The 25,710-nt window shown below is 48.9% G+C and overlaps 1 protein-coding gene across 1 annotated transcript in view; it reads left to right on the forward strand.

The window, feature by feature from the left end:
• The window catches only part of ACAD9 (acyl-CoA dehydrogenase family member 9), a 344,154-nt gene that overhangs the window by 149,780 nt on the left and 168,664 nt on the right, over window positions 1-25,710 (forward strand). The window contains exon 10 of the mRNA XM_085624840.1: window positions 17,439-17,509. Coding sequence (XP_085480966.1) covers window positions 17,439-17,509 — 71 coding nt within the window. The remainder of the gene's footprint in view (window positions 1-17,438; window positions 17,510-25,710) is intronic.

Raw genomic sequence — 25,710 nt, forward strand, 5'->3', positions numbered from 1 at the left:
TTACAACGCAACTGTTACAACGCACTACACTTACAACAACATTTTTACAACGCAACATCCACTACAACGCATTCCATTACATAGCATGACACTACAACGCATGTTTAAAAACTACCTTTACAACGCATTCCATTACATCGCATACTACCTTTACAACGCATACCATTACAACGCAATCCAACACTTACCCTACTGTTGCACCCCCTGGAGTTAGAATAGTAATTTTTACCCCTATACTATGCATTGTAATGGTATGCGTTGTAAAGGTAGTATGCGATGTAATGGAATGCGTTGTAAAGGTAGTTTTTAAACATGCGTTGTAGTGTCATGCTATGTAATGGAATGCGTTGTAGTGGATGTTGCGTTGTAAAAAATGCATTGTAAGTGCATGCGTTGTAACGACATACATCCATTCCAGGTACTTTCTAGTGCTAAAGAAAGACCAAGCGAACAAATTCAGACCTATCCTGGATCTGTGATCTCTGAACAAGGTCATTCAGAAGGAGAAGATTCGCATGTTGGCGCTACCTCAAATATATCCGCACCTGCAAAAGGGGGACTGGATGTGTTCGATAAACCTCCAAGATGCGTACTTCCACATACCGATTGCTCCACGTCACCGCAAGTTCCTTAGATTCATGGTGGGCGCCGAGCATTACCAGTTCCGAGTCTTACCGTTCAGCCTAAAATCCGTGCCGAGGGTCTTCAAAAAGTGCGTGGCGGTGGTGGCCGCAGCTTTACATTGTCAAGGCCTATTTGTGTACCCGTACCTGAATGATTGGCTGTTGAAAGGTTCATCCGCACAGATGGTGAAGAATCATTTTCGAGTTTGCCTAAACCTACTTCACCGTTTAGGCCTTCACGTGAACATGGAAAAATCTGTCCAACAGCCTAATCAAAGTATCCATTATCTGGGCTCCACCATAGACTCCGGTATAGGAAAAGTGTTTCCTTCGGAGGAGTGACTGTTTTCAATGAAACCGAAATGCAACTCTCTACTTAATTCGCACCAACCATCTGTATGACAAGTGGCATCTCTTCTGGTGTCGATAGCCTCTTGCATATTTCTCATACCCAACTCCAGGTTGAAGATGAGACCGCTGCAAAAGGATCTGGAAGACAAATGGCACCAATCCTCAGGACATTGGGAGGATCGGATTCTCCTTTCCCACACTGCAAAGTCATCCATGATTTGGTGGACTCAACCGAAAAATCTCCTAGTGGGAGTACCTTTCCACCAAGCCCTCCCAAAACAATCCTTGATCACGGATGGGGAGCGCCCTTGGGTTGTCTTCAAACTCAGGACAGATGGTCGAGCAGGGAACAGACCTACCACATAAACATGTTAGAGTTCATCTAGCCCATCAAGGCTTTCCATCCATCGATTCAATCAGTCGATACTGATTCAAACGGACAACACAACCACCATGTATTACTTGAACAGACAAGGTGGAACACATTCTCGCCCGCTGTCACTGGAATCCAAAGCGATCTGGCACTGGCCAGGAATCTCTCGATCACAGCGGTGCATCTGCCAGGAGAACAGAACGTACAGGCAGGCGCTCTCAGTTGGCACTTCGAAGAACAAGAAGACTGGGTGCTCCAAGACGACGTAGTGGCAGACATCTTCCATCAATGGGGTCGACCATCCATCGCCTTTCCTCTCCTTCCTCTCATCTCGAAGGTGGTGACCAAGCTCATCCGATCCAGGATGAAGATGAGCCTGAAAGCACCGGACTGGCCTCGCCAGTGGTGGTATCCGGACCTATTACAGCTCTCTATATGTCCACACAGGAGGCTTCCGTGCAGACCGGACCTTCTGACCTAAATGGGTGGGAAGATTCTGCACCCCAGCTTTCCATCGCTGAGCTTGGCAGCCTGGCTCCTGAGGTCCTGCAATAAGGACACTTTAATCTCCCTCAGGACTGCATGCAGGAGGAGGTAATCTTGCCTTATCTTCTTTATTTAGCCAAGTCTGGTTTGAAGTACACATCTATAAAAGTTCACTTGGCGGCCATTACGGCCTATAGAAAATCATCTAACCAACCCTCCTTTTTTCAGCTCCAGGTGGTCAAAGAGTTCCTTCAGGGGTTGAAGAAAGTTTTTCCTCCTGTCCGACATCCTTCTCCTCCTTGGGAGTTGAATATTGTTCTGTCCAAATTAATGGGCCCTCCTTTCGAGCTCATTCATAAGGCCACTTTACAGCCCATAACGTGGAAAGTTGCTTTTTTAGTAGCTATCAGGTCACCACGCAGAGTAAGTGAAATCCAGGCGCTCTGCGCAAAGGAACCATACACGGTTTTCCATCACAATTGGGTGGTTCTGAGGACTCCCCCTTCTTTCTTACCAAAAGTGGTGTCTGACTTCCATGTTAACCAGAAGTTTCTCTTCCCTCTTTTTCCCCCCGATCCTGCTACCCCAGTGCTTAATTTGTATCCCCCCCCCCCCAAAAAAAATACATCAGTGGAGAGGCCCAAAGGTTTGCTCTGGGCCCCGCCATCCGTGATGCTGAAAGCCGTTGCTGCCAAATATCCTGGTTGTCTGGTCTTGATTCCATCTATGACTCCTTCCTCCACCACCCTACATTTCCTGTTTCCTTATTTCCCTCCTGTAGGATCTTTTTCAGCTCTCCTTTCTCAGTTTGTGACTGTTTTGTTTTGCTTTCTTTCTCTCTCGTTCATCCTTCCTTCTTCCTTTTTAGGTCTCGCCTGGCGTTAGCAGCGTGCATGCGCTGCTCTCGCCATGCGAAGGCCTCTTGGAATCAATACGGATTCCGAAGGGGACTTGAAGCCCCGCCCCTTCTTTCCATTGGCCTGCGTCATAGCTTATGCTAAATACAGCCTTTCTATTGTGGAGACTTTTTAATCCCGACTTGTTGCCGCCCTGTCTGGGGCTGGATACTTTACTGGCGGCGGTACACTCTCTCCTTCATCAGTTGGTGTAGGCACTTTGTTTTCCCATTCAAGTGCTTTACGCAGTGGCGACAGACACACACTCAGCGGTACATAAACACCTCCACCCCGCCATGCTCGAGCCACATGTCTTGAGATTTACGGCCTCTGTGTGTTTTTATGCCCTCTCTGTGGGTTGTTTTACTTTTGGAACGGTCCAGCATCTTTTTGTTCAGCAGGGTATGTTACCTCTGCGTCGCCCCAGAAGTCTTCCACACTGGGGAGGGAACTGGAGCCTGTGCTCTAATGACTTCTACAGACAGACAGGGGGCGCCACCCCCTTCACCTAATGCAGGGGCAGGAGGGGCAGTTGTCGAATTTATAAACACAGGCTCGGTAATGAAAGCCCTGAAGAACAAGAAAACGGATCTTTAATTGATTTGACGGCCGCGGTCCATTAGTGACGTAATGCTTCTTAGCAGCAGCAATAGTAGTGTAACCTCAGCTGCTGTGCACGAAACATTTGGATTGGGGATAAGGAGGCGCTGGGCGGTGAAGGAGTTGTTCCAGCTGCCGCTGCCAAAGCACTGTGTCCGTTTACAAACTTTATCATGTTAAAAGCAATGGGCGACTGACTATAATGAATATCAGATCATTTCAAGACACGAAATTTGAGTGCCTCCTCTCGCAAAGAACTCACCAGACACTTCCCCTACCGTGACGATCACTTTCACTGTATTCGGGGAAATTCACTAAGCTCTTGTGTTATTCTTTCTGCGACTCGTCTCCCGGGGATGCTCAAGGCAGGGCCAGACTGGAAACCAAAAGCATCTCTGGGAAAAATCCCTTCTATAATTAACTGGGGAAGCTCGAGAAAGTGTGAGGCGAAAGCAGCACCCCCGATAACGCCACACCTCCCCCCAACAACCGCCCACCAAAGACTTCAGTCCTCCCGGGAAATTCTAATGGGAAACAAACGGGCAGGCGTGGACTAGCTGCAAGCCAGCATGGTCTGATATATAGTTTCAGTATTGATTTGTTTTTTTTTGTTGCATTCTGGGACATGAAGTCCTCATTATATAATAGTTTAAACAAAACTACAAGACCCAGAATATAAAGTTAAATGTACTGGAGCAACTAGCCAGGCATGGATCTAAAAACTAACCAGCATTAAAAATGCAATAGGTCTTGCCTTTCATTAAGTTAAAGCCATTTGCTTTGCTATACAATACCATTAGCAAAGCAAATGGCTTTACCTTAATCAAAGGCGAGACCTATTGCATTTTCAATGCTTGTTTTAATCCTGACACCGGGTAGCTGAATAAAGTTGCAGCATAGCTAACCCCGTAGCGAGTTTTAACCATTCACATCACAGCACTGCACTTTTTTTTAACACACCATGCTCACATAGGGTTTTAGTGCACCCGCCCTTACTCAATAAAGACATCCCCGAGCTCATCCCTCGCAGCAAGGGGGTTGTAGCACGCGTGGAGACTAGGTTTCTCACGCGAGGAGGCACCCCTATGATGAAGCATGACACCTCTGGTGTGTGAGGGGAACCGTCCTGAAAAGGGTAACCCCTCTTTTGTGTGGTAGAGTACACCCAGTCAATTGTATGAATCAATCAATCAAGTACTTGTAAAGCGCGCTACATACCCGTGAGGGTCTCAAGGCGCTGAGGGGAAGGGGTGCCGCTACTGCTCAAAGACTGAGAAGAAATAACAAGGGAACCCGATCTGGTAGCTTAAGGACCTTGGGTAATTACTTATTTTAAAGAACAAAGGTCCTTAGCATAATAGTGAAAGCATTTCTACATAGACTACAATGAGCACTATGGTTAGTCTTCCAATGTCCAGCCGGACAGAGGAACATTTATTCATACAAATACAAAGGGAATGAACGGAATAAAGGAAACAGCAAAAGGTGGAAAAAGGCACAATCCTGTACCGAGCTTGGAAGTAAAGGAATGGAAAGAATGGAAACAAGAAAGAAATAACAGGCAAAAAAATTAGTTAATTAAAGAGCAAAAGGTGGCTTACATTACACAATAATCTTAAGTAAGCTCATACCAGCAAACAACACAATATGATTTACACAGTGGTTAAATTGTGGTGTTGCTAAACAAGTCGACGTTTCGATCCCTAGCTCTTAATACTGTGGGATCAACATCTAATGTCATTCTGACCTCTTCAAACCCCTTCTTTCCAGGTATCGCCTTTTGGCGTACATACATCGACGACATCTTCATTATTTGGAGACAAAACGTCGATGTCCTACGCCAATTCCTACACTGGATGAACAATTGCTCTGGGCTATCCTTTACCATCACTACTGACACTGACTCTATAGCATTTTTAGATCTCACTATTTTTCACAACGATGGCGAACTACTAACACGCCTGTACCGCAAACCTACTGAACGCAACACCCTCCTCAACTACGCCAGCAATCACCCTAGGGCTCTAAGGGATTCGTTGCCGTATTCTCAATTTTTGAGAATTAGGAGAAACTGCTCATGTAAGGCGGACTACTTCAGAGAATCAACTGTTCTGGCCTCTAAACTAAAAGACAGGGGTTACCCAAAAAGAATTGTAAAAAATGCTTCTAAGAGAGCCTGGTACTGTCCCAGAGAAGTCCTTCTGACCCTCAAACCTAAAAAAGAACTGCAGAGAATTGCGTGTGTAACTACTTTTTCCCTGGTATCCAACAAATTGAGAAAGACGATACTGCACCATTGGTCTATTTTGAATGCAGGCAACCTCACCATCGATAAACCTCTATTCGCCTTCAAAAAATGCAAAAATTTGAAGGATCACCTTGTTAGGGCTGCATTACCTGTCGCCTCCAACACTACTCTTCCTGCTAGCTGGGGTCTGTCCCCCATCATTGGTCATTCGAAATGTGGTTCGTGCAATGTTTGTGTGTTCACCATTGAGGGCAAAAGCTTCATGTTTAAGATTACAGTGCACTGTCAAGCATTCACCAATTGTAACTCTTGCAACGTTATCTATCTCATCCAATGTCCCTGTTTGAAAATATACATTGGACAAACTACGCAAAGAGTCAAGACCAGAATTTGTCAACACAGAAGTCGCATCCGATGCAAGACACTGAACGCTCCTCTTGTTGAACATTTCTCTGATGCCAATCACAACGAAGACGACTTATGTTGGACAGTCCTCAAATCGCTGAAGTTACCCCAAATGGGTGGCAATATGGCCCAATTGCTAAACAGAGAGGAATTCAAGTCAATCATCCTCTTTGATTCCATCAATAATGGGCTCAATAGAACAGAGGACTGGACATCCTTGCTGTAAACAAGTGCAATTTTGCATTAATGAATTTTTCACCTCAGTTGCTCTCAGCCAACATGACTGCCACTATCAGCCCAAACTGCTCCAGTTTGAAGCGAACAATGTAAATGTATAAACACCGTGGCTACACATTATGGCATTTTTTCCTCCAGTAACTACATTGTATTACATTGAAGTCCTGCCTGTTACTTTTCCCAACTCTCATACAAGTGTTACCACCAAGTAAATGCTTTTATTCACCATGGTCAGTAATGTATTACATAAACTGTTAATATGTACTGAACAGTTATTCATTATCCAAGGCTTGAGCACTAAAGCACCATACTGCACTGTTGTCTGTAGCCAGCACCTGAGGAAATTCACTTCACTTCCTTTTCACCATTACAAGATGTCCGCCACTGCAGCACCCCTTTCCATCATGGCCACTGTTTTCGGCCGACTTGATCGTTTCCACAGTCCTCCTTCTGTGTTTCCTCCCCCTGGTCCTGGCCATGCCGCCTACTTAACACGCCAGCCACCCCGTTGTTTCCCTGCCATTACGCCCCAAGGGACAGCAGACTCTTGCTCCCTCCGGCCCCCGGTGACTCCTTTGAGGTAAGCCCACGCTTGAGTTTCAACTCGCCAGAGCAAATCCCTGCTCTAGTCTCCTCCCCACTAACTACCCTCTCACGCTCTTATTGCTCCGGTCCCGTACCGTTTCGCAGCCACTGCCGCTGTCCGAAATCCTCCCAACCCCCTCCATCCATCCAGGCCCTGAAGGACAACTCTCTCCGGCCTCCCGGGATTCCGGCTACTCCATCAAGGTAAGCCTACGCTAGATATTGCCACTGCATTCAGCAGTCCCATGCTTCCCCCCCCCCCCCCCTTCCCCCTTTAACTACCTTTCCCTCCCACAGCTCCAGCACACCACAGCGCTTGCTGGCTCCTCCCTGCGCCATTCTCGCATTGCCTTCGCCCACTTTGGCTGCCAGACCGTCATTCTTCGGACCAGGTCTCCTCTCTCTCTCTCCGCCAGAGGTAAACACACGGCCCGCTCCTGGCATTCCCTTTTCACTCTCCATTGCCAGTTTACTTCATTCCTCTCAACCCCCCTTCCTTAGGTCTGTCCTGAGACACTCCCGTGCCTCCCTCCTCGTATCAGGCACCCGCAGAGCCGCTTGCAAGGTTAGCGCACTATTTTTTACTTGCTAGCATGTACAACCAACACTGCGCCGCTTCTTGTCACACAAAGACACCCCGCAATTTTGTCATCGTTCACTGCGTTATATCTTTTTAAAATAAGCTACTGCTCAAAGAGCCAGGTCTTGAGGAGTCTTCTGAAGGTGAGCAGGTCTTGGGTCTGCCGTAGGTGGGTAGGGAGGGTGTTCCAGGTCTTGGCGGCGAGGAAGGAGAAGGATCTGCCGCCGGAGGTCGTTCGTTGGATGCGGGGGACGGCGGCGAGGGCGAGGCTGGCGGAGCGGAGCTGGCGGATGGGGGTGTGGAAGCTGAGTCTGCTGTTAAGGTAGGCTGGTCCGGTGTTGTGGAGTGCTTTGTGTGCGTGGGTGAGGAGCTTGAAGGTGATCCACTTGTCGACGGGGAGCCAGTGTAGGTCTCTCAGGTGGGGGGTGATGTGGCTGCGGCGAGGGACGTTGAGGATGAGTCGGGCAGAGGCATTTTGGATGCGTTGCAGTCGTCGAAGGTGTTTGGCCGGGATTCCTGCATAGAGTGCGTTGCCGTAGTCCAGTCTGCTGCTGACGAGGGCCTGAGTCACCCTTCTTCTCGTTTCGGTAGGGATCCACTTGTAGATCCTGCGCAGCATGCGGAGGGTGTTGTAGCAGGAGGAAGAGACGGCGTTGACCTACTTCGACATGGAGGAGTCGAGGATGAATCCTAGGTTGCGTGCGTGGTCAGTGGGTGTCGGTGCTGTTCCCAGCGTGGTTGGCCACCAGGTATCGTCCCAGGCTGAGGGGCCACCAGGTATCGTCCCAGGCTGACCTCCCTTTGACTCTGGACCCGTGGCCCTGTTTGTGATAATTGGTATTCGACTCTCAGGAGTTACAACTGGCTATGCCTGGAGGAATCTAGCTCTGATCCCAGATCGCCCTCCATCTTCAGAAGCCAGCTCTCAAGCTGCTCCAGGGCCCTACATTCTTCCTCTTCATTTCAGCTATCAAGTTGTGGGCGCTGTCGCTGAGAACCGTCTTATATGCTTCCCACAACACCACCTTGGACACAACAGAGCCTTAATTTTCTTTAAAGTACAGCTCAGTGTTCACCTGTAGCCCAATGGCAACATCTCGGTCTTACTGATCCCACGTGTTGTTTCCAGCCTGAACCCCTGCAACTACTTCATCCTTGCTCGGGAGCCCATGCTTTGTCAGGGCTTGGTCACAGGGTGGGGAGGAGGGAATCTTCAGCCCGGCTCTGTCACTCTCCAGGCCTCTTGCACACCCTCCAGCTTTGCTGACAGCCTGGTCCGGCTACATTGGGGGCTTGTGTGTAGCTTGTGTGTAGCTGATGCGACGGCACTCCTTGCGTAGGCCTGTCCTGGGAAACTTTCAGAGAGAATAGTATCGGTGATGCCACATGGGTCTTGCAGCCCTCCACTGACTCCACTGTGACCCCCCTGGCGCCGGAGGATGGGGGCAGGCAATTGCGTGCGGCAATGGTGGAAATGGTGAGGATTCAGCAGGATTACATTAGAGGCCACACCCCCTATATATATTCTATTGTTGGCCCTGTAAGGTCCTTCAGTGTTCATAATGAAGTCTTATCTGTTGGCCCCTTCAGCCTTTTTGTATTTAACTGATCAACCCGCTCTCTTTAAACCACCTATTCTGATGTGTTTTATCAAGGTTCTGACTCGCATGTTTCCAGTTAAGTCAATTTTATATGCCACAAAGTGATTTGAATTTATTGTAGACATTTCTTATGTGCACACACTTTGAGCTGATACACAGCTGTTCACTGCAACTCCTGACACTCAAAACAGTTTTCTTGATTGCTATTGCCTCTGCGCACCACATGGGTGATCTACAGGCACTTTTAGTGCAACCGCCCTGAAGACCTGGTCAGCTTTCTTACCCAAAGTTGTGACACTTCTTCACGTTGGCCACTATATTACTCTGCCAGTGTTTTTAGTACCAAATCACCTTTCAAAAAAGGGGGAGACGCTCCATAAGCTTGAGCATAAACAAGCTTAGAGCTTCTCAATTGTCCACACAAAAGAACATTATGTTTATGGTCCGCTCTTTTTGGGGTTATCTGCTACTCACGTTTGGGGGGGGGGGTTTAAAAAAAAAAACCTACCTCACCGTGTCCCGTGCCGCCTCCGCTCCTGGCCGGGTCCCGTTTCCTGGAACAGGAAACATGCATCCTCGCCTCCCCCCACCCCCAAGCCAATCACAACGCTGCAATGGCAGCGATTTGATTGGTGCGGACAGCGCCCAGCCGGGGAGGCCATTTTCTCTATGTAGGCTGCATGCAGCCTACATAGAGAAACTGTAGAGTGCGCATGAGTGGTTTGGTCGGTCCCAGAGGGCCGACCAAACAGTCAGGGCCCACAACCGTGAGCAAGCCACTCCTCCCCGAACCGCCTGCCCCCAACCAGGCATACCCTGCTTTGTGCTTTCTAGCAGTGTGAGAATCAGAAACATAAAATGGTATTTAAAATACCATTTTATGTTTCTGCTTCTCGCACTGCGAGAAAGCAGTGGGGCAACGCTTCTCCGCTCAAATGGAGGAGCAGCCCCTGGCTGCAAGGAAGGTGGCACAGAAATGGGCCTTCTCAAGATGGATGGTCTTTTGCATCAAAGTCTTCTTCGCACTAGCCAAGAGGCAACCCTGAAGACCTGCAGGCTTATTCCAACAGGGCCAAGGACTCTAGTCCTTTGCATCAATATCTGCTTCCCAGTGGCCAAGATGCTACTGCATAAAGGGCTGCTGGTTCATCCCACAAGTGCCAAGCTGCTAGAACAACATTAGCAAGAGGTTCTGGTTGTTAACATCTGCGAAACAGCAATGTGAGCGTCGAGTCACACATTCAGCAGACACTACTTCACTTCTTGACAGCCAGGTCGGTCTGGCAGGCCATTTTGTGTGCCCAGTCCTGCAAGATTTCCTAATTGGACTCTACTCTTTAGACCCTGAGCCTTTGGGAGGTACTGGTTTGGTATTTATTCTGAATGTGAGGAATCTGCGGTTATAAGTATCCATCATAAGAAAAAGATAGTTACCTTAGTTAACGGTCTTTCTGGTGCATACTGTATCTAACCACAGATTTCTCACTGCCCTCCTAACTCCCTCTTCTGTGGAGTTGACCCCTGAACATTATCAAATTCCCAGTTATATTTTGGAACACTATATCCTGCAATGTGTTTAATGACTTTCCGTCTGAGGGTGTGGAAGGGGGAAGATCATGAATCTGATGTCACTGATCAGGGGTGGCGCTTATATGAGGCTCCACTCCTTTACTTCTGGGGTGGTATGCAGGGATAGTGCAGCCACAAGTCACCACAAATCAGCACACAAGAGCATCCAGATCTGGTCTGGAACCTGGGGATAGTCTAAAGATGGGAAATCTACAATTTGATTATCCACCAGAAAGAGTGTTACCAAAGGTTAGTATCTTGTTCATTAGGCTAGGACTTTTCTAAATATAAAGTGAGTTTAGAAATCTACCCAGCTGGAACTGGTTATGTGTATATACCGCTGGTAAACTACACATAGTGCTTGAAGAAGGTTTGTGTAGCTGTGCACTAGGTAAGTGTCAACATAATAACCACATTCATTTTACTTCCCCATTTATATGAACTGTCATGTATTTGCAAATGATTGCCTTTACTGCATTACCACAATAGGTTTGATTGCAAAATGTCTTAAAGATTTGGAATGTCATCTTATAAAAATAAAGAAAATGGTCCAGATGGAGCTTGTTCATTAAACAGGTTTTTAAAAACTGATGTGCATATCATTCTTATACGTGTTAATGCACTGCATCGGATGGTCACTTTGAAATAATGAAAACGAATAAATTAATACAGAGTTATTTGTAAATTATACATCTGAAAGAAACACGTTAGTTAGATTCCTCACCTTAGAATATCCCCAGGCGTCAGGCTGGATCCGGAAGATTTTTGTAACAATACCCCTTGCGCGTCGCTAGGCGTCGTCGGCGGCTCCGCGTCCGTCGTCGGCGTCGTGCGCCGGGATGACGTCGTCGGAGTACTTAGACGCCGCCCTCGCGCGCTGACGTCAGTTCTTCTTTTTTCCGCGCCAGTAAGCACAGATCCGGGAGAGCTTACCCCTAGTCATTTTTTGACTAACCTTTTTAACCCTTTTTGGTCATCGACTCGACTCTGGTGCCGGTAGCATGCCTGGTTTTAAGTCCTGTGACGCCTGTCATCGCTTGATGTCGGTGACAGATCACCATCGCCGGTGCCTGTACTGTTTGGGAGCCGACCACGATGCGGAGTCGTGCCTGGATTGCCAGGCCTTGACGTCGAAGGCTAGGCGGGAGCGGTCCCGTAAGCTACTCGAGCTTCGGCACTCGGCTCTGCGCCGCTCTCGGTCCCGGTCTAGGAGGAGGTCCAAGGACCGGTCGCTGAGTCGAAGCCATCGTCATCGCTCGTCGGGGTCGTCTGGTAAGTCCAAACACTCCAAACATTCTAAGAAGTCCAAGAGCCGACATCGCTCTAAGGACTCCCCTCTCCGGTCGCACGATCCGGCTGAGGGTCCGAGTGGTTCCTCCACCGCGGCTCCGCTGGAGCCGCGTCAGTCCCCATACCCGCCGGTCCCTGGGACTGACGCGACTCCGGCGGAGGTCAGTGCCTTCCTCATGGCCATGAGGGGCCTGGCTCTGCCGTCGACGCCAGCCGTTGCGCCTTCGGGCCCCGCAGGTTCGACTGGGCGACCCCGCGAGCCGGTGGCTTCGGCCCCGGCGCCATCGACGGCACGGGCCTCGACGCCGCAGGTCCCCGAGGGGTCCAGGCCTGGACCCCTGTCGGCGCCGGTCGACCTCACGACGCCTCCTCTGCCGGCGCCGACACCGGTTCCACCGCCGACGCCGTCCCCGGTCGACATCGTTTCCCAGTTTAGCCCCGGTCCGGACCCGGCGCCGGTACGGCGCCGTCCGGCGCTGTCACTGATGCCGATGGGTGACAGGTTCATCTTCCGTCCGGCTCCGATCATTCCTCCCGTTTATCGGGAATCGGATGACGAGGGCGACTGGGACGGGTCGGAGGACCCTCTGGCCGCACAGGCCCAACTTTCCCAGGACTGGGCAGAGGAATTGGGGGATGTCAGCGTTCTGGATACCTCTCCAGACGCTGGTTTTATCTCTCCTCCGACTGTGGCCTCGGAGGAGGGAGCAGCCTTTTCTGTGGTGCTGCACAAGGCGGCCGAAGCCCTTGGGCTGGAGTTGCCTGCTGTGGCAGTGAGGATGAACGTCCTCACCTTGGTCCTACAACCGACAGCAAGCTCCACTGAGCCTCTGCTGCAGTTTAATGAGGCCCTCATAGACGTTCTACAGGGCACTTGGTCCAAGCCCTCCACAGTCTCTCCTGTGGACCGGAACGTTGCCCGGCGCCACCGCCCTGCTCCGGCGACCCCAGTTTCCTCTCTCAACACCCCACCCCTGAGAGCCTGGTTATCCAGGCCTCAACTTCCCAATCCTCCTTCCCGTCCGCTCCACCGGATCGGGAATCCAAGAGGCTCGAACAGTTTGGCAAGAAACTATTCTCGTCCCTGAGTCTAGGGCTGCGGTCCTTAAATACCGCTTGCATCTTGGACCGTTATTCCCACTCTCTGTGGGATACGGTGGAGGACGTGCTGCCTCTGTGTCCGGAGGAGGCCCGGACACGACTCTCCCAAGCACTTGCAGACGGGCGAGATGCAGCACGATATGCCATCAGGTGTGGACTTGACACCACGGACTCGCTAGGTCGGGCGATGAGCACCACGGTGGCGCTTCGGCGTCACGCCTGGCTGAGATCCACGTCCTTTTCAGGGGATGTCCAGACTTCTCTCATGGACATGCCCTTTGATGGCACTCGCCTTTTTGGTGAGAAGGCGGATAGTGCGCTGGCTCGGTTCAAGGACTCACGGGCCACGGCCAAGTCCTTGGGCCTCTCGGCCCCGCGGCCGCAAACTTCCGCCTTTCGCCCCTTTTGTGGCCAAGCAAGGGGTGCCTCCTCACGTCCGCCCAGCCACCGGCCGCAAAACCAACCTGCACGCGGTCGCGGGCGTGGCTTCCGCCGAGGCGGAACTGGAGGACAACGTGCCGGTCAGTCCACATCCACCCCGGCAGCATCCGCCTCAAAGCCCTCCTAGTCCGAGCTTTCAGGCCCATTCCACGCCAGTGGGCGGCAGAGTTCGCCATCACCTGCTCCACTGGCGCACCATCACGTTGGACAGGTGGGTGCTGCAAATCGTCCGAAGGGGCTACTCCCTCCCCTTCGAGCCGACCCCTCTAGCCATGCCACCGCAGAACCACCGTATGTCGGGGGATCATTTGCCTCTTTTACGGGAGGAAGTTTCGGCCCTCTTGGCCAAAGAGGCCGTCGAGCGCGTTCCTGGTCCAGAAGTAGGTCGTGGTTGTTATTCCCACTACTTTCTGGTTCCCAAGAAGGGCAAAGGGGGCCTACGCCCGATCTTCGACCTCCGGAGCGTGAACGCCTTCCTCCGGAAGGAACGGTTCAAGATGCTAACTTTGGCTCAGGTTCTCGCTGCCCTAGACCCTGGAGACTGGATGGTAGCGTTGGACTTGCAGGACGCTTATTTCCACATCCCCGTCCTGCCGGCCCACCGGCGTTACCTGCGGTTCACGGTGGATCAGGAGCACTTTCAGTTCACCGTGCTCCCCTTCGGCCTCACCAGTGCCCCTCGGGTGTTCACGAAAGTGATGGCGGTGGTCGCAGCTCATCTGCGCAGATCAGGGGTTCCAGTCTTCCCCTATCTCGACGACTGGCTGTTGAAGGCGGGCTCGCCCCAGCAAGTCGTCTCCCACCTCCAGACTACGGCAGACCTCCTGCACTCGCTGGGGTTCTCCATCAATGTGCCGAAGTCGCATCTGAGTCCCTCCCAGAAGCTCCTTTTCATAGGGGCGGTTCTCGATTCGGCGCAGTTCCGGGTCTATCCGCCGGAATAGCGGGTCCGAGACATTCAGGCCCTGATTTCCATCTTCCAGCCTCTGTCTTGGGTTTCGGTCAGGTTGGTGCTGCGGCTTCTGGGGCTGATGGCCTCCTGCATCCTGTTGGTACCTCATGCCAGATGGCGGATGCGGGCTCTGCAGTGGGACCTGAAGTTTCAGTGGGCCCAGCATCGAGGCAACCTGTCCGACCATGTCTTGATCTCGGAGGGCACTGCGAAGCATGTGCAGTGGTGGCTCACGAATCGCGATTGGGTCAGCGGCAGATCCCTCTCCCTACCCCAACCGGAGCACGTAGTAGTGACGGATGCGTCCCTCCTGGGATGGGGGGGGCCATATGGGAGAGGCGGAGATCAGAGGACTCTGGTCTCCGGCGGAGACTCGGCTCCATATCAACCTATTGGAGCTGAGGGCGATCCGACTTGCACTGAAAGCCTTCCTTCCCTCTGTCCGGGGAAGTGTCGTGCAGGTGTTCACGGACAACACCACCGCCATGTGGTATTGCAACAAGCAGGGCGGGGTGGGGTCCTGGACCCTTTGTCAGGAGGCTCTGCGCTTCTGGACATGGCTGGCACATCAGGGCATCACCCTGGTGGTTCAACATCTGGCGGGCTCTCTGAACGCCAGAGCAGACGAACTCAGCCGCCGGTGCATGATGGATCACGAATGGCGTCTGAACTCGGACGTGGCGCAAGGTCTCTTTCTGCAGTGGGGAGAGCCTTGGTTAGATCTATTCGCCACCGAAGAGAACGCGCAATGTCAGCAGTTCTGCACGTTGGAATTTCCAAGGCGGCACTCGCTCAAAGACGCTTTTCGTCGCGAGTGGAGTTGCGGTCTGTTGTACGCCTTTCCGCCTATACCACTTCTGCCCAGAGTGCTGAAGAAGATCAGGTGCGACCGGGCCCAAGTCATCCTTGTGGCTCCGGATTGGGCACGAAGGTACTGGTATCCCGAGCTACTCAGTATGTCCATCGATCCCCCGATACGACTCCCTCTTCGGGAGGACCTTCTGTCGCAGCAGCAGGGGACAGTCCTCCACCCGAACCTGTCCAGCCTCCACCTCCATGCGTGGAGATTGAGCGGCGGCAGTTGATGCCATTTGACTTGCCTCCTGAAGTCTGTGATGTCATTCTGGCAGCCAGGCGTCCCTCCACTAAGACGGTATACGCCTGCCGGTGGAACACATTTGTGGCATGGTGCACAGCAAAGGCTGTGGATCCCCTTTCCTCTCCTCTTTCTGAGGTTCTCCTCTTTCATCTTTCCTTGGCCCAGCAGGGCTCTGCTCTGGGCACCTTGAAAGGTTATCTTGCTGCAATCTCTGCTTTCTTACGGCTTCCTGATCAGCCTTCACTTTACAAGTCCCCTATTGTTTCACGCTTTTTCAAGGGCATTACTCACTTATACCCTCCTGTCCCTTTCGTAATGCCTCAGTGGGACTTGAACCTCGTTCTCACTTATCTGATGCGTGCTCCCTTTGAGCCCCTTCACAACTGTCCCATTCGTCTTCTGACACTAAAAATGGCCTTCCTGGTGGCTATCACCTCCGCTAGGCGGGTGAGTGAGCTCCAGGCTCTGTCCATCAAACCTCCCTTCCTTTCGGTTCATCCGGATAAGGTTGTCCTCCGGACACGTCCTTCTTTCCTTCCTAAAGTCGTGACTTCCTTTCACATCGGGCAATCGGTCACGCTGCCCACCTTCTTTCCGCCTCCGCATCCTTCAAAAGATGAAGAGAGGCTCCACCGTCTGGACCCAAAACGTGCGCTGTCTTTTTATTTGGACCGCACAAAACAGTTCCGGGTGGACGACCAACTTTTTGTTGGATACGTAGGAGCTAAGAAGGGTAAAGCCGTACACAAGCGGACCATCTCGCGGTGGGTCGTGTTGTGTATTAAACTCTGCTATTCTTTGGCGAAGAAGGTCCCTCCTGTCGGGCTTAGAGCCCATTCCACCCGGGCCACAGCCGCAACTACTGCTTTGGGACGGGGAGTCCCTTTGCAGGAGATCTGTCAGGCGGCGACGTGGGCTTCACTACACACGTTCGCCAGACATTATTGCCTGGACAGTCAAGTCCGGAGAGATGGCCACTTTGGCCGTTCTGTTCTCCAGGACTTTCTGGTGTGATCTTGGTTCGCAGACCCACCTCCGGGGTTGGTATTGCTGGGGTATCTATTCTAAGGTGAAGAATCTAACTAACATGTTTCTTTCAGATGAACAAGTTACTTACCTTCGGTAACGATGTATCTGTAAGAAAAATTAGTTAGATTCCTCACCGACCCACCCTGCCTCCCCGTTCTGCAAACCGATATCTAGGGTTAAGGATCTTCCCTTCAGGGCCCTAGTTTTTTGGCACCAGTGTTGGTCTCTTGCATGGCTCAGCGTCCCTGGCGCGGAAAGCTATGTACAAGAACTGACGTCAGCGCGCGAGGGCGGCGTCTAAGTACTCCGACGTCATCCTGGCGCACGACGCCGACGATGGACGCGGAGCCGCAGACGACGCCTAGCGACGCGTAAGGGGTATTGCTACAAAAATCTTCTGGATCCAGCCTGACGCCTGGGGATATTCTAAGGTGAGGAATCTAACTAACTAATGTTTCTTACAGATACATCGTTACCGAAGGTAAGTAACTTGTTCTTCATGTCACAATTATTTATATCTCTGGCTCTGGACACTTCCTATAAAACTTTACATTTGTTGTTCACATAAATGGCATTCATTTTGTTTCAACCCTTTACCTTCTGTGCAAAGAAGATTGGGTCAGCCGTGTAATGTAAAATAATGTCAAGTAAATAAAGTGAAAGAATCCCATGGTTTTTTCAGTCATCTAATTTGTAGATTTGCAACCAGATAATTCCTCCTACATCCCACACGTTTAAATGCCTGTGAAAGTGGGCGCAAGGTTTCAATGAGTGTGAGTTTCTAGTGTGCTGCAAGGATCTTCAGGTTTGGGAACAGAATGCTGAGTCAGGACTCGGGTACATTTTGCATAAATATAAAAATATATTACCGTGTATGATTTTTGCGTTGTATATTTTTGAATGTGCAGATACTTTTAGAACAGTGGTCAACATTGGTTTGCCACTAGTTTTACTTCATTTATTTACTTTTAGAAACAACTGCAGAGTATGCTGGGACCAGAAAACAGTTCAATAAGAAACTTGGTGAATTTGGGTTGATTCAGGTAAGTCATCCCCTGAGGTCTGTGGTGTGTACATCTTGCAAATGACCAGCATATGGTAAAATGGTAATGGTCTCTAGCTCTCTTTTAAAAACATCAATGTCATTGATTCTGATTAAATATCCCCTTATGGAAACCATTACAAGAACTGCTCATAAACAGTATGTTGGCTCCAGTAATGCAGATTCTGATTAGGACACCAAGTGAACTCTCAAACTCTAAGAATTGTCTTTTATGTTTTGAGCTCTAGTGACAGAGCCACTCGTGGCAGAACCATTTTATAGTGATATATGAAGAGGGCACAGACACATCTAAAGAGCAGTATCCTTTGTGGCTTTCTGTGCTCTTTGAAATGATGTCCTTCTGCCGTAAAACAGTTGTTTTATTATGAGATGCTGTCTTGGAAGAGACAAGTCTCTGTCGTAAAGCAGTACAGATCTGGATAAGCAGGGTGTTCTAGACAGACACTGTCTTCTCCCTTTCTAATGACCCTGCAAAGACAAAAAACAATGTTCATGCATATATACTTATGGTAGTTTATGTTGTTAGGAAATAATGAGGCTAAGAGAGAGCGTTTACCCCAGGCTGGAATGCCTAGGAACTGCCCCAATCCCAAATAATAAAATAAAAAGTCTGGGCATCTGGTTAGATACAATGGAAAGACAGGCAAACTGGCTAGCTGCAAAATGCTTTGGCATTCTCAGACTTCTGAAGAAAGTGCTAGATCTTTTGCCCCCTCTGGCTCAGACACTCGTTGTCCAGGCCTTGATTATCACCTAGCTGGATTACTAGAATTCCATATATTTTGGGTCTCCTTGCTTTGTAAAGAAGAGGTTGCAAATAATCCAAAATGCTGCTGCTCATTTCCTCTTCAAAATTCTAAGGCACCAATTCAAAAGGAGAGGGCCTTGGCTGACCTTCATTGGCTACCTATAGTGCAACGAGTTTGATTTAAATCTCTGTGCATCACCTATAGGGCTTTCTACAGGAATGGGCCTCAAATTCATTTCCCCTGGTTGAACCTTACTACCTAAGTAGAGCCCTAAGATTAGCCACCTGTTCTCTTGCAACAACGCCCAGTATTCATAGATTCAGATGGGTGTGGCTGCCCCTTTAAATTTCTGGCATCTAGATTCTGGAGCCCCTTGCATCTTACACTGCATCAGTCAGATTCTGACTCGGCCTTCAGCAAGGACCTACAGACATGGCTTTTCCCTAACCTTCCTCCGCTCTGATTTTAGCTGGACTGACTGTGATCTACTGGTTGATTCAGCACTGAGAAGCTTCCGGGTAGCCATGCGCTATACAAATCGACTAGATTAGATTCGATATATGCATGCTGTTACTGAATGGATACACCTTATCTGCCTTAAATCTAATTTTGAGAAGATGGAGGTCCTTTTGTTAAACAATTCCCCAAGCCTGTATTCTAATGACTGGTGACCATCCACTCTAGGTGAATCCTCTCTTCTGGTCACTTCTGTTAGGTATCTATGTTTTATTCTAGACAGAGATCTTTCTATGTGATAACAGATGAACCACATCTCCTCCTATTGTTGCTATATCTTGAAAATACTGAGGAAAAGCTTCAAATGCCCATCGGATTCACACAAATTATACATGCCCTCATCACATCCAGACTGGATTACAGTAATGCCTTATATTTATACATCGCTACCAAAATGTTGTCTAAAAAGCAAAGAATTAAAAACTCTGCTGCAAGACGGATTCCCAGTCTCCCCTGCCAAGCCCACACATCAACTGATCTTCTCTCAAAGTGGAAGTAGTGCTTTCTTCTACCTGGCCCCTAAACATTTGAATAAGAGGCCCCTCCACCTGAGATTAGAACGGAACTTTTTGCTATTTTCCATAACAGTTTGACAAGCATTCTGTTCTCCCTGTCTTGTGTTATAGCATCAGGGCACCCTTCTGTGGGTACCATGTGCTTTATAAGTTCACTTAACATAACAATGTGTTCATCGATGTTGAATTCTGTACAGAGCAAGCTATGCAATCCGAGGATGAAGTATAATTTGAACTATTTTGTGCTGACACTGATTTGCTAACAAAACTCATGGAAACTGCAGGTTTCTCTTCCAGGGGATACTCATCAATAGTCATAAGCACTGAATAATCCCCGCCCATGTGTGCGCCCCCGGAGCTTATACAAAAATACATATATATGTGTATGTTTAGAACCACAAGTACATAGTACTTCCAAAACATACATGTATACATGTATACACAAATAAATATGCAGCCTATAATATGTACAATAGACTGAAATGCCAAAAGTACATGGATTTCTACTATAAGAAAATATCACATGTAAATATTGTAACATAGAACATATACTGCAGTAGTGTTCAACAACAATCCTTTATTTTCTTAAAGAAAAACAGGCAATTGCAGGCAATTTGTTCTTAGGCTGCATAGATGAATAATCATCACCGTATAACAAAAACTGGCACCTTGCCTTTAAGGCTTCAGAGAACCTGGACACCGTGCCTTTAAGACCTCCAGGATCCACTTGCTCCCATCATGCACCACAGGTGGCAGTTAGGTTAGTTCTTTTTTCCGGCTCCTTTTGTGAGGATCCTGGAGCTTGAGCTCGGTATTTTTTTTACTTTTTTCAGTCAGAAATTGATTTTCTGCTACTTAATTTGACATTTTTCTTGGCTGGTATTGGTTTCTAACTATTGTCTGACATTTTTACTATCTTTTTATGTCAGAAATGGCATTTTTGTTTAACAAATGTCCTTCCTGTGGGAAGATAATGGCGAAATCCGACCCTCACTCTGTGTGTATTGTGTGTTTGCCATCCTCACACAATCCACAGAAGTGTTACTACTATCAACAATTTTCTAAAAGAACTCTGCGTGACCGAGAAAAGATCAGACTTCATGTGTCGATGGAGAGAGGAAAAACCAAAAGTGGCCATGAGTCTCATTCCAAGAAGTCCTCCTCTCATGGAAAGAAGTATCGATCTGTTTCTCCAGCTTCCAGAAGAAAGCAGATTCCAGAGTGCTCGCCGTCGGCGTCGAAATCAGGAAAACGAGTAAGTCATTCCACGATGTCGAGGGACAGATCACTGCTGAAGAGACGAGAACTGCCGTTACCAAAAAGTAAGTCGACGTCGAGGCATACTTCGGGCTCATCCGTCGAAACATCCGTCTATGTCGAGACACCTGTCTGCGTCGAGATCTCCACCTCCTTCTCGAAGGTCGGCGTCGAGAGGATCGACGACGAAAAATCCCTCTCCGACCCACAGACTGTCGACGTCGAGGGTGCGATCAACGACGAGGAAGTCCACGTCAAAGGCACCACATTCCTGCCGACGTTTGACGTCGGGAAGACGGTCCTGGTCACCATCGAGGAGACCGACGTCGAGAACATCATCGCAGAGACTCGAATCTTCAAGTGTGTCTCCACAGCTGTTGACGTTGGTGGTGGCGTTATCTGGGTCGACGTCGAGGCAGCGTTTGACGTCGAGGGAGAGAATTGTTGCCACTTCAGGAGACTCACCAGAAAAGCCAAGATCGATGTCGAGGACACAGCGGTCGACGTCTAGAGAAGTGTCATCTTCTCCTGGGCTGAACATTATACAAGTCACACCGGAGGGATCTTCGGCTCCAAGAGAAAAGTCTCCTACAAACTTATCGCCACGATGGCTAGAGAGTATTCGACATAGGAAAGTGCCCCCTAGAGTTCCTGGTCTGGAATTCTCCAAGTCTCTATCGCCACCCAGAGTCTCTGGAGGACCCCTTCCACGTAGGTCCCCAAGAAGGTCTCGATCACCGGTGAAAAGGTGTTCAAGATCAAGAGGGCGTTCAAGATCTCGTCGCTCTCCTACCCCTAAAAGAAGACGTAGATCTCCAACAACAACTACGTCAACAAGGTCTTCCATTTAGAGATTACTCTCCTACTCTATCCACTACACCCCCATCCAGGGTGTCCCCAATAGACAACCTTGGAACTTTTAATGAAGTCATTTGCAGGGTTTCCAACAAGCTCAATATCACTATGTACACACCTCCAGTTTCAACGTCAGTAATCTTTTAAACTCTACACCACAGGTCTTCTGCAAAGCCTCTGCTACCTTTGGTACCGGGTCTGCTAAATCCAGCAATGCAGACCTTCCTTACCCCAGCCACGGTGGGCTCAGTTCCCACACGGATATCCAAGAAATATAAGGCTCCAGAGAAGGACCCGTTTTTTTCTTCGCGCAGTCCCACCTCCGGACTCCGTGATAGTGGCTGCAGCCAGGAAAGCACATTCAGCTACATCTTGTACTGCCCCGCCAGAGAAGGACAGCAAAAATATGGATTCTCTGGGCAAACAAATGTGCAATACATTGGCTTCGGTTATGAAGGTGGCCAGTTCTTCCGCCCTGCTGGGTCGGTACGATAGATCTCTCTGGGATTCTTTGGAGAGATTTACAGAGAAGCTGCCGAAAGAAGATCAACAGGACTTCCAGGAGATATTACAAGAAGGCGGGCTGGTAACTAATCAGATTATCAGTGCAGCCGCAGATGCATCTGACTTAGCGGCTCATGGATACTCGCACGGAACCTGCTCAAGGAGATTGGCATGGCTTTGTCTTACGGGGCTAAAACCTGAAGCACAAAGAAGGATCACAAACCTCCCATTCAACGTATCCTCTTTGTTCGATTCCCATGCGGACGACGAAATGTCAAAGATGAAGAACGACTTGGACACTTGAAAGCTGTTGGCTTAAAAAAGCAGAAAGAGTTTAGGCGTAGATTTCGTCCCGATGATTGATGCTCCTCTCAACAGAGGGTTCAAACCCCTCATTGGAACATGCAAAATCAGGGTCAAGGTCAATCCAGGTCCCATTACCAACAAAGAAGACCTGGACAAGGGAGAGGATCTACAAAACAGCAACCTAACATTCCTAAACAATCAGCAAAACAATGAGGGATGGCTTCCTCCATGCCCGTTGACCACTCCAGTGGGAGGAAGTGTTATGTTACACCTGGAGGAGTGGGAGAAGTTACCAAAGGACAAGTGGGTTCTGAATATTGTGCAGAATGGCGATCTGCTCAGGTTCAAATCCCCACCACCATCAGTTCCTCCACAACAAAGGCCTCTTCAAAGACACCACGTGTTACAAGCAGAAGTAAACGTGCTCCTGCAAAAACATGCCATAGAAAAGGTTCCTATTCCACAAAAAAAGCAAGGGATTTATTCTCGCTATTTTCTGGTTCAGAAAAGAGGTCCTACCAGAGAATACAGGCCAATACTCGACTTAAGACTGCTCAACAAGTACATTCGCACAGAGAAGTTTCGAATGTTGGCTTTACATCAAATATTCCCTCAGCTTCATCAGGGAAATTGGATGTGTGCAATAGACCTGTAGGACGCATACTTTCATATTCCAGTGTCCATAAAACAACGCAAATTTCTACGATTCCAAGTGTCTGCCCAACACTTTCAGTTCGAAGTTCTCCCGTTCGGGCTCAAATCAGCCCCCCGAACGTTTTCAAGTGCATGGCAGTGGAGGCAGCTTTTCTTCGCAAGCAAAGAATATTCATATACCCCTATCTGGACGACTGGCTTCTGAAGAGCTCGTCACCTGCTCTGCTTCAGAGTCATCTCTTGTACTGTCTGCAACTACTAAACAGGTTGGGCCTTCATGGAAACTACAAGAAATCAATTTTCAACCCATCTCAGAAGATCCACTGGATACCCCAGAAGCAAGCGAGTGTCCTTCGGAGGAGAGGTTCTCCTCAATTCAAGAGACATGCCGCAACCTTCTTCTCACGCAGTAACCCACAGTCCGGCAGGTGTCATCACTGCTGGGATCGATGGCATCATGCATCTTCATCGTACCAAATGCCAGGCTGAACATGCGTCCGTTGCAGCAATCTCTGGAAGACCAATGGATGCAAGTGTCGGGGCGCTGGGAGGATCAGTTGCTTCTCTCCCAATCGGCCAAAGATTCCATCAAATTGTGGATTAAGAGGTCCAATCTGATGAAAGGAGTTCCCTTTCACCTGAAGCCTCCTGCACAAACGATAGTCATGGATGCTTCACTCCAAGAATGGGGAGCTCACATGGGGTTCTTCAAGTTCAAGGACTGTGGTCGGAGACAGAACAAATGTACCATATCAATCTCTTAGAGTTGAGAGTAGTTCACTTGGCTCTCAAATCATTGTACCCGTCACTTCAATCTCAGTACCTTCTGATCCAAACGGATAACACGACCATGATGCATTACTTAAACAAACGGAGAGGTACCCGATCGAGGCATCTTTCTCTCGAGTCTCAAAGCATCTGAATGTGGCTTCTTTCAAGAGACTTGAACATTCTGGCAATGCATCTCCCGGGGACTCTCAACGTCCAGGCGGACTCCTTGAGCAGAGAATACGTAGAAGCTCACGACTGGTCGCTCAACGACAAAGTCATTCAAAGCATCTTCCGAAACTGGGGAACACCGACATCGACCTGTTTGCAGACGCGGTAAACGCAAAATGCCCCATCTTCGCATCCAGGTTTCCCCAACCAGGATCTCGGGGCAATGCCCTTTTGATAAATTGGTCTCAGACATTACTGTACGCCTTTCCACCAATTCTGTTGATTCCCACAGTGATCAACAAGTTTTACAGGACCAGTTCCAGGATGGTCTTGATAGCTCCGAAATGGCCGCGTCAGTGGTGGTATCCGGATCTTCTACAGCTATCAGAAGTCCCGCACAGGAGGTTACCATGCCGGCCAGATCTACAATCCAAGAACGAAGGGAAGGTATTCCACCCCAATCTACCATCCCTACGGTTGACGGCATGGCTCCTGAAGTCCTTCAATACGGACATCTAGACTTACCTCCAGAATGTATGAACATTCTAAAAGAGGCTAAGAGGCCTTCCACTAGACAGTCCTATGCTTTTTAGTGGAAGAGGTTTTACTTATGGTGCACGAACAATGGCCATGATCCCGTCCTGGGTCAGGAACAGTTGCTTTTACCATATTTACTGCATTTGGCCAAATCTGGTTTGAAATTTTCCTCTATTAAGGTGCATCTTGCAGCTATTACAGCGTATAGAAAATCACCTAATCAAATTTCCTTTTTCAAAATCCCTGTGGTCAAAGATTTTCTAGAGGGTTTAAGAAAGGTTTACCCTTCAGTTAGAGCTCCTTCGCCACCTTGGGAGCTCAACATTGTATTAACGAAATTTATGAGTGCTAGTTTCGAACCTATTCATAGAGCTTCTTTACAACATTTGACATGGAAAGCTGCTTTTCTAGTGGCTATCACCTCTGCTCGCAGAGTAAGTGAGATCCAAGCACTATGCTGTAAAGAGCCCTATATTGTTTTTCATGCAAACAGAGTGGTTTTAAGAACGCATCCGAGTTTTTTACCGAAAGTAGTCTCGGATTTCCATATTCACCAAATAATCAGTGTCCCCACTTTTTTTCCCGAACCCTTCAAATCCTCCGGAAAGGTCCCTTCATTCTTTGGATCTTAAGAGTGTTTTGACAAAACAAAAAGCTGGGGGAAAACGGACCGACTGTTTATAAACTATGGGTCCATAAATACTGGTTCTGCCGCTTCGAAAAGGTCTATTTCTAGGTGGATAGTGTCTTGTATATCATTGTCCTATCAATTGGCCAATAGAGTCCTTCCTGGCAAGCCTAAGCCCCATTCCACGAGAGGAAAGGCCTCTACCACAGCTCTTCTTAGAAACATTTCTATGGCAGAGATTTGTAAAGCAGCCACATGGCACTTACTGGCACATGCATCAATAAAGACTTTTGCGATTCCTTAATTGCGATTTTTAAGGAATCGCAATTAAGGAATTGCAAAAGCCTATGCATGTAGGAATCGCTATAAAAATAGCGAGTCCTACAAATTCCTTAATTGCGCCTCGCAAATTGCGACTCGCAATTAAGGAATGCCGTCCCATTCATTCCTATGGGTCTCCAGGCCCATAGGAATGAATAGGAGATTGCATGAGCAATTTGCGAGTACCAGTAGGTACTCGCAAATTGCTCATGCAATTTCAAGGGTGCAAGGGTGTCAAAATGACACCCTATTGCACCCCTGAAATTGATCTGTGCACATATGTTGCACACACACATGCTCTAAGGGCATGTGTGTGCGCAACATGAAACTTTGAAAAATGCACAAAAGTGCATTTTTCAAAATTTTTGCAAATTACCATGAAGTTCAACTTCATGGTAAT

This window comes from Triturus cristatus, chromosome 9 (assembly GCF_964204655.1).
Source record: "Triturus cristatus chromosome 9, aTriCri1.1, whole genome shotgun sequence".
In the NCBI taxonomy this organism is placed as follows: domain Eukaryota; kingdom Metazoa; phylum Chordata; class Amphibia; order Caudata; family Salamandridae; genus Triturus; species Triturus cristatus.